This window comes from Dromiciops gliroides, chromosome 4 (genome assembly GCF_019393635.1).
Source record: "Dromiciops gliroides isolate mDroGli1 chromosome 4, mDroGli1.pri, whole genome shotgun sequence".
Taxonomy (NCBI): Eukaryota; Metazoa; Chordata; class Mammalia; order Microbiotheria; family Microbiotheriidae; genus Dromiciops; species Dromiciops gliroides.
This window is the reverse complement of record NC_057864.1, coordinates 24,257,013-24,269,424: the sequence shown is the minus strand read 5'-3', so window position 1 is coordinate 24,269,424 and position 12,412 is coordinate 24,257,013. Positions and strand designations below refer to the sequence as shown.

At 43.4% G+C, this 12,412-nt stretch overlaps 1 protein-coding gene across 1 annotated transcript in view; it reads left to right on the top strand.

Moving 5' to 3' along the window:
* Nucleotides 1-12,412, top strand: part of MROH7 (maestro heat like repeat family member 7) — a 50,680-nt gene that overhangs the window by 17,673 nt on the left and 20,595 nt on the right. Inside the window, exons 6-11 of the mRNA XM_043962781.1 lie at nt 378-566; nt 2,048-2,183; nt 3,089-3,201; nt 5,011-5,187; nt 6,658-6,812; nt 7,603-7,741. Of these exons, the coding sequence (XP_043818716.1) occupies nt 378-566; nt 2,048-2,183; nt 3,089-3,201; nt 5,011-5,187; nt 6,658-6,812; nt 7,603-7,741 (909 nt within the window). The remainder of the gene's footprint in view (nt 1-377; nt 567-2,047; nt 2,184-3,088; nt 3,202-5,010; nt 5,188-6,657; nt 6,813-7,602; nt 7,742-12,412) is intronic.

Here is a 12,412-nt window from a genome sequence, read left to right as displayed (position 1 = left end):
TTTTATACACTCTACATTCTAAAGTTCTTTCTAGTTCTATCATTTAGTGGTCTGTGCTTTAACACTTTGTATTTTTGGAATTCTTTCTGTTCTAACATTCTACATTCTAAGTTTCCTTCTAGCCCCTAACAGTCCCTGGCCACTGGCAGAGAAAGTCCATGCCCAGTAGCCGGAAACAGAGACTGAAAGCCCCTCAGAGCTAGGAAGGGTTTTCAGGGTCATCCACCCCATCACCTCACCTGACAGAGGAGGACCCAAGACCCAGTGAGAGGAAGCTGGCCCAGGGTCACACACTGAATCAGGGGCAGAGCTGGGACCCAAGGGTTGGGTCTCTTGACCTGCTTGCCTTGGTTACCACAGACAAGTTCTCTCCACAGCCCCTGGGACCCTGGATGACATCATCAAAGGCCCATGAGAGAGCAAGAGCTGTGAACAGCAATGTCTTCCTGCTAACCTGCGTGCTTCACACTCACTGTTTCTTTACCAGCTCCGTAGAACAAATCCTGAGCTCCCCTACGGAGTCTAAGGGAAGCCTGACCTTGGAGAACAACCAAAGGAGCTATTTTGTGGGTACCTGCCTCCCAGCAGGGTCTGTGTGTATCCATTAGCATCCATGCATGTCTGCTTGTTTGTTAGCTGCCGTCTGACTGCATCATCTGTGTGTGTGCATGTGTGTGTGTGTGTGTGTGTGTGTGTGTGTGTGTGTGTGTGTGCTTGGGATATTAGAGCTGGAAGAGACTGGGGAGATTATCTAGTTGAATCCTCACTTGTGATCAAGGAGAAAAACCAAGGACCACAGAGCAGAATGGACCAGAAATAGAATTGAGGCCTCTCAAGGTCTTGCACTGTCTCTACATACAGGTACCTATATCTGTTTTTGTCTCTATATGTGCCAATTCTAATCATCTCCACACCCCTTGGTTTAGAAAAGGCTGACTGTACTGAGCAGTGCACCATTAGTATGGTGGGAAGATATGAAAGATGATCCTTGCCCTCATGAAATATAGAGTCCTTTAGGGGGAGAGAAGACACATCCGTAAATAAATATAACACCTAGTTAGTGCTATAGAGAAGCACAGAGCATTGGATGAGGTCGGAGGAGAAGATCATTCTTGACCCCAAGATGGGGAATGAGAGGCAGCTTCCTGGAAGAGATGGTACCTCTGTAGAGCCTTTAAAGGAAAGGCTGGAATTCAAAATGCAAAGAAAAGGAAGGAAGAATTTCATTCCCAGGGCATGAGCAAAGGCATGCAGCTGAGAAAGCAGAGGGTGTAGTCCTAACACAGAGATCAGGTCAGTTTGGATGGATGGATGGATGGATGGATGGATGGATGGAATAAGCTTTTATTTTATTGTTTCAGTCATTTCAGTCACATCCAACCCCATTTGGGGTTTTCTTGGCAAAGATAGTAGACCAGTTTGCCATTTCCTTCTCCAGCTCATTTTACAAATGAGGAAACTGAGGCAAACAGAGGTTAAGTGATTTGCCAAGGTCACGCAGTCAGTGTCTGAGGCCAATTTGGATATTTCTTACTCCAGGCCCAGCCCTCTGTCCACTTCGCCACCTAGTGGCTGTCCCAATATAGAACATCAGGCAGGTTGGTACCATATTATGATGGGCCTAGAATATCAGAAAGTTTGACCTTTACTCTGTAGGCAGTGGAGAGCCACTGCAGGATTTGGAGAAGAGCAATGTGGCCAGATCTATGCAGAGAAAAGCTTAGTTTGCCAGATGTACAAAGCATGGGTTGGAAGGGAGAAATTATTTATAAACTGTTGCCTTCAGACCCCTCAGAGCAAAGGCTAACACATTTCTTAAGGGGCCAGGACAAGGGCTCTTCTCTCTTAAGTGTCTTGGCTGGGCCCACCCTGCACATCTTTGCCCCAAGGTCATTTTTCAATAAGCATGGCCAGGAAGCCCTGAGTAGAGATCCTGCTGTGAGCTTTGTAACCCTGGGCAAGTCACTGAACCTCTCATCTGTAAAATGGGTGGATTGAACTCAGTGGTCTCTGAGACTTGACTCTGATCTGTGGTCCTGCCCAGCAGACAATGTTTGGCTTCCCCATGTTCGGTCTTCTGCTCGGACGGCTCATTCTTCGTATCTGCGACCCAGATGAAGACATCGGCTACGAAGCCCTGGATGGCATCATCATCCTTTACACCATCCTGGAGCTCCAGAAGAGTAAGTGACACGTTGGTGGCATGGAGAGAGAATGCTAGGAAGCCACAGCCATCCCAGGGCCTCCCACAAATAGCATTAGGTTCCTTAGCACTCCTGAGGGTGTAGGATCTCCTTGAACCTTATGGACTTTGGAACACAAAAAGGGTCAGAGATGGAAGGGAAGAGAACACACTGCCAGAGAATCTAGAACGTTAGGGCTAGAAGGGACCTTAGTACAGAACTAAGAACATAGAATATCAGAGATAGACGTGGGCAGTCCCCAAAGGCCATCCAACCCAATGCCTCCCCTTAAGGAACTTCCACACTAACACAGCCCAGTTCTGCCGATCTCCAGAAGCTCCTCTCTCCCCAGCTCCATTTCATTATCTGTCAAATGAGGACTCTGAACTGGAGAGATGATCCTGAAGGACCCTTCTCAACTCTAAACTCTGGGCAGCGTCCTGAAGGCTCCTGGGAAAGATAGTGGCAGGAATGGCTCAGAGCCCAGGGATCCTGGGCTTGGGGACCCTAGAGAGCTTGCCATAGCCTGGGTTTCCTGGAGGAGGCTGGTGTAGCCCATGCTTCTATGAAGGGGAGTCCAGCTGAGCTGGGGGAGGGGGTGCAAGAGCTCTGTCTGGGAGGAAAATGCCATCTCTCTCTCTCTCTCTCTCTCTCTCTCTCTCTCTCTCTCTCTCTCTCTCTCTCTCTCTCTCTCTCGCCCTCTCTCCCTCCCTCCCTCCCTCCCTCCCTCCCTCCCTCGCTCTCTCTCTCTCCCTCCCTCCCTCCCTCTCTCTCTCTCTCTCTCTCCCTCTCTCCCTCCCTCTCTCTCTCTCTCTCTCTCCCTTCCTCCCTCTCTCTCCCTCTCTCCCTCTCTCCCTCCCTCCCTCTCTCTCCCTCTCTCTCCCTCCCTCCCTCCCTCCTTCCAGGATACATGGACAAGGAAGAAACCAACAAGCTGGAGCTGTATGAGAGCAATAAGCGGTTTTTAGGTCCCTACAACCCCGTCAGTCCTTGCCAAAACATCTTGAGAGTGATCTCGGTAACTACAGGCAAGGGGTGGAGCAAAACTGGTTGATTGAACAATCGATCAATAAGCACTTATTAAGTGCCTGCTGTGTGCCAGTCAGTGGAACAGTGCTTGTCCCCAAGGGGCTTACATTCTATTGATTCAGAGCCTTAGTATTGGTGGCCAGGGCTTTGCCTCCAGGGGGCTGAGATCTGGGGTGTGTGTGAGTGCACACACATGTTTCCTCCCTGACCTAGTCTCCAGGCATAGCCACTCTCCCTCCATCTCCACGTACACATAGAAAGACCTCCTATATAACACCGAGGGGCTGAAGAGTGAGAGTGGGGGGGACTATCAGATATGCCTTAGGGGCATAACACTTAATGGGGGGGATGTCCTTCCTCCTCACCCTAACCCTCCGGCTTCCCAGTATCCCACCTCAAATTCCACCCTCCACAAGACACAGGAGGGCTTAGTTAAGACTCTTTGGTGGTGGCCAGTTCCCTGGGACAAAGGACCTCCAAAAGTTGCCTAAAGCAACTCCCTCTCCAAATTCCCTGCAAGTAGATAGAGTATAGATTAAGTTCTTACTGTAAATGCTAAACTCTGGGAATACAGATAGAAATGAATGACAGTTCCTTCCCTCAAGGAACTTACATTCTAATGGAGATATGAAAAAGGAGCTTAATTAGTTTGTTTATTTTGCTGGGCAAGGAGGGTTAAGTGACTTGCCTAGAGTCACACAGCTACTAAGTGTCAAGTGTCTGAGGCTGGATTTGAACTCAGGTCCTCCTGAATTCAGGGCTGGTACTTTATTCACTATGCCACCTAGTTGTCCCCCAAATAGATTAATTATTGAAAATAACTCATAACTATGCACAGTTGTTACAAGGGTTTTGTTCTCTCTTTTTTCCCGGGTGGGGCATGGGGGGAAGGTGAGGAGAGAAAACGGATTTTTGTTCATTAAAAAATATAATAAAATTTTAAAAAGAATAACTAACAACTCTCTTGGCTTTTATGCCCACCCACTTAGATATACCAGTCTTAGTTCCCTTCTCCACTTATCCAGAAAGAACTCAATCACGCAGCAACGAGGGTAAATATAGTTACATATAAAAATACTAATGCAAAGTAGGAAAGTAAGTTCTAAGCAGCAGAACACATAGCCACTCTTGATAGAGCTGAATGTTCAGCTAACACCCTGTTTTCTGCATTCTGCCCTTCACTGTCAGCCTTGATACAAATGTTACCAAAGATCAATAGGAGAAGAGTGTTATTAAGCATCCTTGGTCTCAGTGTTATAGGGAAAGAAGGAAGGGAAACAAACCCCTTCACCGTACTCCATGTTCCAGGTCTCCATGCTCTGGGAGAGAAAGCACCCAACTCCTCCTTGGCTGCTTGCATGAACCTTAGATAGTCGACCCCACCCTGTGCTCAGGTATCTCTGTCGGGTTTTCTGTCACAGCTGCGTCACACTGTATGTGCAGCCAAATAGAACAAATGTTCTAGTTTTCATGTGGCTGCTCCAGTCCTGAACTTCTGTCTCTCTTTGGTGCCTGAGACATAAAAAATGCCTTGGTGAGGGGCAGCTAGATGGCGCAGTGGATGAAGCACCGGCCCTGGAGTCGGGAGGACCTGAGTTCAAATCCGGCCTCAGACACTTAACACTTACTGGCTGTGTGACCCTGGGCAAGTCACTTAACCCCAATTGCCTCACCAAAAAAAAAAATGCCTTGGTGGATAATCTGCCTCCTTCCAACATACACTTCTTGGGTCTAATTCTTCCCAATAGAGCCAAGTGAAATCAGGCTAACCTCTTGCATGTGTGTCTGTGAATTTCAGGAATTTGGAGACTTTCTTGGACCCCAAGAAGTAAAAGACCTGCTCCTGGCTGCCTTGGAAGGCCTGAGGGATGACCAGGAGACCCCTGCAAAGGACACAGCAGAGATGATGCAGTTGGCATCTGAGGTCACCCTGAGCTCGGTTCTGGAGTGGTATAGACACAGGGTACTGGAGGTGGTAAGAAGGCTGCTGGAGGCAGGGAGGTGGTCCCTAGGGCAGGGAACCCCAGCCTTCCCCTTTCCTCCCCGCCCCTCTTTGGAGGAGCTGACCCCTGGGCAGATATCTTGGGTCACCAAAGAGGCAGAGATGGGGAGATTGGAGGGGAGACCTTCCTGGTGGCATGCCTGGTTTCAAGGGGAGGTGAAGGCAGCAGAGCCCTGGGGTGCCCTCTTCTCCCTTCCCTCTTCCCCCTTTGGCAATGTCCAGACTGGGGTGGGCTGTTCTATGGAGAGGAGCCATTCCTCTCAGGTTAGGGCCCAGATACTACTCCCTGGAGAAGGTGTCTATGCCTCCTATCTCACCCTCTCTTTGTTCTCTTTGATTTCTTTCCCTTCTCTTCTACTCTTACAAAATAATCATTCTCCCTTTCCCATGTTCCTTTTTACCGTTTCTCCTTTTCCCTGTCATCATTCCTCCCTCTCCCTGTTTTTTTTTTCTTTTTTCTTTTTCTTTTTCTTTTCTTTTCTTTTCTTTTTGCAGGGCAATCAGGGTTAAGTGACTTACTCAGGGTCACACAGCTAGTAAGTGTCAAGTGTCTGAGGTCAGATTTGAACTCAGGTCCTCCTGAATCCAGGGCCAGTGCTTTATCCACTGCCCCACCTAGCTGCCCCCTGTTTTTTCCTTTGTCCCTTTGCCCTTCTGTCTTTTTCTTTTCTACTTGGCTTTCATTGTATATCCTTTCTCCTCTTTCTCTGGTTCTCCCCTTGCCTCTTCCCAATCTCCTTTCCTTCCTTTCTGTGTGCTCTTCCCATCCCTCCCTTCTCATTTCTCTTTATCCTTTGCCCCTCCTCTCCTCTTTCTTCTCCCATCCCTTTCTCTTTTGTCTCACCTGTCCTCCCCTTTCTCATCTCTCTTCCCTTCTGTCCCTCTCCTTCCCTTTTCTCTTTTTTTTCCTCTCTCTTCCCCTTTGTTTCTCTCCCCTTCCCCCTATGTCACTTTCCATTCCTCTTCTCCCTTTATTTTTTCTCATTTCTTCCACTTGGTTCCTCTTCCTCCTCTATTTCCCCTTTTTTTCCCTTTCTCCCCATTTTCTCTTCTGCCTCTTCTCTCCTCTTCTTCCTTCTCCTCTCCCCCTCTATCCCCTTTTCTTCTTTTCTCCTCCATTTTCCCTGTCTTCCCCCTCTTCCTTTCTCTTCCCCTCTTTCTCGCTCTTCTTTCCTCTTCTTTTTCTCCTTTCTCTCCTCTACTTTCCTCCATTTCCTTCCACTCTTTCTCTTCTCTCTTGTCCCCTTTTCTATTTTCTATCCTCTCTTCTATTCTCTTCCTTTCCTTTCCTTCTTTACTTTTCTTTTTCTTCCTTTCCTCTCTTCTCTCCCCTCTCTTCCTCTCTGTCCCTCTCTCTCTTTTTCCTTTCTCCTCTCTCTTCCCTCCTCTCTCTTCCCTTCATCTGCCCCCACTCCTCTAATTCTGCCTCCCATTTCCCTCCAGATTCCAGACATCATGAACGGCATCTATGTGCACCTCAGTGCCATCCATGAGCTGCGAGCCCGAGAAGTTGCCCTCTTGCCCATCTCCCTTTTGGCCAGTTCCTTCATGACTGAAGTGGTTGTTGCTCTGCTCATGTGTCCCCTCCCACTGGACAGGTACCAGTCAAAGGAGTTGGGACAGGGCCTCCACAACCTTTCTCTGAAAGAACTAGGTTTTCTCCCTCCTCAGCCTCAGTTGCCTCAATTGTCAAATGCAGAATATGTTCAATGTCAGCAATATTGTCATGAGAAGCCCATCAGATCATAGTATCTGCATCTAGTAGAGGCTTTAGGAACCACCTAACTCTACCTCCTCATTTGACAAGAAAACTGAGGCCCAGAAGGGATTAAATCACTTGTTCTGAGCCACGTAGGTATTAAGTAGCAGAGCTAGTGGTTAGAACCTGGCCCCCTGCCTCCAAGGGGCTGAAGAGTACCATGCAGATGTGAATAATTATGACCCACTATACTAATTGTCCTTGATAATTACTCAGAGGATATTCATAACACTAGTGATGAGGACCAAGTTAGTGCCAGCTTTTACCCTCCTACTTTCCCCACTGAATCCCTGGTGATGAGGGTGACCAGCCAGGTCCAAGAATATGCACTTTTGGAACTGTAGTTTGAAGAGACTTGAGAATTCACTTGATCCAATTCCCTGTCTTATGTATGTATCCTCTCCCTGAGAAGTGGTCACTCAGCTGCTGCTTGAATACCTTCAGTGATGGGGAGCTCACTACCTGTCTCCCCAAAGAGCCCATTCCAATTTCTACTGAACTATATCTACCCATGACCCTCAGTGAGTGCCACTCTCCCTGTTGTACCATTTCATTCCCATCCATCTGGAGTCCATTGGCGAGTAGGTGGGTTCGCATCACCTCCATGACTTGACTTTGTACCTACATAGCAATGGGGCAGAGATGTGGAGGCAGCTAATTCTTCGGAAACCCAGCTGTGACATTCGGGACCTTCTGGAGCTGCTCCTGACAAGTCTGAAAGAGAAGCCCATTACCAAGAAGGGCCGGGCCTCCATTGTACCCCTGGCGGTAAGGACCCTGGGTACTCATTCCTCAACCGCTTATTCTCTTCTTTCATTTACTTGAAATCAGAAGACCTTTACTATAGTCCTAACTGTCAGTAACTCTGTGTGACTTTGGGCAAGTCACCTTGACCACTGAAAACTAAATGATCCCCAAGGTCCCTTCTGGCTCTCACTTTCTTTGTTCTAGGATCTGAACTTCTCCATTCTAAGGTCTCTTCCAGCACTAACATCATGTGAATTTATGGTCCATTGGTCCATTCATTCTTAGTTCATTCAGACATTCTTTTGTTCATGATCCCCTTCTGTTCTTACATTCTCTTGCTTATTAATTGGTTGGTTCCACCATCACTCCATCCATTCTTTACCACATGATGGATCATGGCCTCAGACAAAGCCACAACAGGTTCACAGTGCTTTGTAGGTTTATAGTCACTTAAAAACTTACCTCATGAGCCCCCATCAACGTGTTTACATTTACTAGTCAGACAGAGATGACGACTGGTTCAAATCAAAAGTACTTTGTCTCCAGTAGAGTGACCTACTAAAGTCCAGTAAAGATCCAGTAAAGTCTCAAATAGAGTGACCCAGGACTCTGTCCTTTACTCTGTCATGGACAATATTTTTATCAGACTTGAATGAAGTTCAAACTTGTCCCCCTCCCTTCTACAGTTTGGACCCATCCTACCTACATTTCCAACTTTAGCTGATTCTCTGCTTCCTCCTGCAGCGAGTCTTCTCTGGTTCTCTTTCCCAAAGTTCAGCCAGCTATACCTCACCTGTCCCCTCCAACCAGGATTCTTGGCATACATTAAGTTCAAAAGCTGCCTCAGACACTCGTTGTATGATCCTGGGCAAGTTACTTAAACTCTGTTTTCTTATCTATAAAATGGGTATAAAAATAGTACCTATCTCTGAAGGTTGTTTGGGGATAAAATGAGATAATATTTCTAAAGTGCTTTGAAAAATCTTTGAAAAGTGCTATATAAATGCTAGTTAGCTATGACCATCACAGAAATTTATGCCTGGTAATACTATGTCAATGGTTTCCCACAATCCCTCCAGTATTTGTCATTTTCCCTTTTTTGTCAATGTTGTCAATCTGATTAATGTGAAGTGGTACCTCAGAGTTGTTTTAATGTGCATTTCTCCAGTTAGCCATTGATTTAAGGAATTTTTTCATATGGCTCTTGATAGCTTGAATCTCTTCCTCTGAAAACTTCCTATCCATATCCTTTGAACACTTATTAACTGGGAAATAGCTCTTATTCTCATAAATTTGAATCAGTTCCATACATATATTTTAGGAGGGAAAGACCACTTTTTTGTTTGTTTGTTTGTTTGTTTTTGTGGGGCAATGAGGATTAAGTGACTTGCCCAGGGTCACACAGCTAGTAAGTGTCAAGTGTCTGAGGCCAGATTTGAACTCAGGTCCTCTTGAATCCAGGGTGCTTTATCCACTGTGCCACCTAGCTGCCCACCATACATATATTTTAAATGAGATCTATATCAGAGAAACTTGATGCAAAGTTCACCCCCACCTCAATTTCCTGCTTCTCTTCTGACTTCAGTTGCATTGATATTGTTTGTGGAGGGAAAAAAACCCCTTTTACATTTTATGTAATAAAAATTACCCATTTTTACCTCCTGTGGGCCTCTCTATCTCTTTTTTGGTTATGGATTCTTTTCCTATCTGTAGAACTAGCTGGTAATTTTTTTCCATAATCCTCTAATTTGTTTATCATATCATCCTTTATATCTAAATTATGCGCCTATTTATTGTTTGTTTTGGTACAGTTTGGCCAAAAGTCACAAAAGGGTCTGATGTTTTAATAACTTTTTGAAAATTATTTTTCTTTTTGTTTTGCCATTTACAAGATTTGATTTTTCATACATAATGTAAACTCATTTCCCATATATACTGTATATGATGCCATAATATTATTATTTTAAATTTTTTATTTTATTATTTTCCAGTTACATATTACATATAAGGATAGTTTTCAACATTTGTTTACACTGGATTTTTAGTTCCAAATTTTTCTTTTCTCCCCCCCTCCCTTCCCTCCCTCTTCTGCAAGATGGAAAGCAGTCTGATATAGGTTGTATATGTACAGTCACATCAAACATATTTCTACACTAGTCATCTTGTGACAGAACAATCGGAGCACAAAGGAAAAACCTCAAACAAAGAAACAAAAAACAGTCCAAAAGTAGAAACAGTATGATTCAATCTACATTCATAATTCACAGTTCTTTTTTCTAGATGTTGAGAATATTTTCTATCACAAGTTCTTTGAAACTATTTTGGATTGTTGCACTGCTGAGAAGAGCCAAGTCTACCCCCACTGTTCATCACACAATGTTGCTGTTACTGTGTACAATGTTCTCTTGGTTCTACTCTTCTCAGTCAGGTTTCTCTGAACTCCTCCTGCTCATCATTCCTTATAGCACAATAGTATTCCATTACATTCATATACCACAATTTGTTTAGCCATTCTCCTATTGATGGATATTCCCTCGATTTCCAATTCTTTGCCACCACAAAGAGAGCTGCTATAAATATTTTTGTACATGTGGGTTCTTTATCCTTTTCTATGGTCTCTTTGGGATACAGACCTAACAGTGGTATCATTGGGTCAAAGGGTATGAACAGTCCCATAGTCCTTTGGATGCCATAGTATTATAAATTACAAACAAAAAAATAAAGGAGTTATTACATATTTGTGACTTTTGGCCCACTCTGTATATGGTGTGAGATGTTGGTCTTTACCTACTTTCTGCCAGACTGCTACTTTCTAGTTTTCCAAATGTTGTTTTTATTTTGTGTTTGTTTGGTTTTTTTGGCAGGGCAATGAGGGTTAAGTGACTTGCCCAGGGTCACACAGCTAGTAAGTGTCAAGTGTCTGAGGCTGGATTTGAACTCAGGTCTTCCTGAATCCAAGGCCAGTGCTTTATCCACTGAGCCACCTAGCTGCCTGTCTTCCAAATGGTTTTTAATGAATAGTGAATTCTTGTCCCAATAGCTGGGATCTTTGGGTTTATCAAATACTAGGTTACTGTGCTCATTTACTTCTGTATATCATATACCTACTCTATTCCACTGATCAATCTCTTTAAGTCTTATGTAGTGCCAATTTTTTTTGACAGTTATAACTTTGTAGTATATTTTGAGATCTGAAGCTGCTAGGCCCCTTTCCTTCCTACTTTTTTCATTTTGTTCCTCCAGATGGATTTTGTTATTTTGTCTAGCTCTATAATGTAATCTTTTGATAATTTCAATAGCACAGCCCTGAATAAGTAAATAAATTCAAGGAGCATTGTCATTTTTATTTTGTTGGTTTGGCCTACTCATGAACAATTAATATTTCTTCATTTAGATCTTTATTTGTACAAAAAGTGTTTTGTATTGGTGTTTTCATAGATTTTGTGTCTTAGCAGGTAGACGTCCAAGTATTTTATATTATCTGTAGTTATTTTAAATGGAATTTCTCTTTCTATCTACGCTGACTTTTCTCAGTAATATTTAGAAATGCTGATGATTTGTGGAGGTTAATTTTACATTCTGAAATTTTGCTGAAGTCATTCCTTGTTTCACTTAGTTTTTAAATTGATTCTCTAGGGTTCTCTAAGTAAACCATTTTATCATCTGCAAAAAAGTGATTATTTTCCTTCTTCTTTGCCTATCCTTTTTTCTTCAAATTTCCTTTTTTTTCTTATTGCTAAAGCTAGCATTTTTAGGACTATATTGAATAGTAATAGTGATAATGGACATCCTTGCTTTCTCCTGATGTTATTGGAAAGGTCTCTAGCTTATCCTCATTACAGATAATGTTGGCTCTTGATTTTAGATAGATACTATTTTTCCTTTTAAAGAAATGTTCATTTATTCCTAAGCTTTCTACTGTTTTTATTTAAAATGAGTGTTGTATTTTATCAAAAGCCTTTTCTACACGTATAGATATAATATAATTTTAATTGTTTTTCTTATTAATATGACTAATTGTGTCCTGAATTTCTGGTATAAATCTAGCCTAGTTATAGTGTGTGTCCTTTGTGATATGCTGCTATAGTCTCCTTGCTATTATTTTATTTAAATATTTTCCATCAATATTTATTAGGGATATTAGCCTATAGTTTTCTTTCTTTGGTTTGACTCTTCTTGATTTATGTATCAAGACCATATTCGTGTCAAAGAAGAACTTTTGATGGAACCCTTTGTTTTCCTGTTTTTCTCAAACAATGTGTGTAGTTGTTATTGTTGTTCAGTCATCCAGCTGCATCTGACTCTCCATGACCTCGTGGACCATAACATGCCAGACTGTATTGTCCCCCACTATCTCCTGAAGTCTAAGTTCATCTTCATTGCTTCCATGACACTTCCTATCCATCTCATCCTCTGCCATCCCTCTTTTCCTTTGCCTTCAATCTTTCCCAACATTATGGTCTTTTCTAATGAGTCCCACCATCTTGTTATGTTGCCAAAGTATTTAAGTTTCACCTTCAGTATTTGACCTTGAATAGCTTGAATTAATTTCTTTACATATTGACTGATTTGATCTCCTTTCTGTCCAAGAGATTCTCAAAAGTCTCCAGTACCACAATTTGAAAGTTCAGCTTTCCTTATAGTCCAACTTTCACAACCATGCATTGCTACTGGAAAACTATACAGACCTTT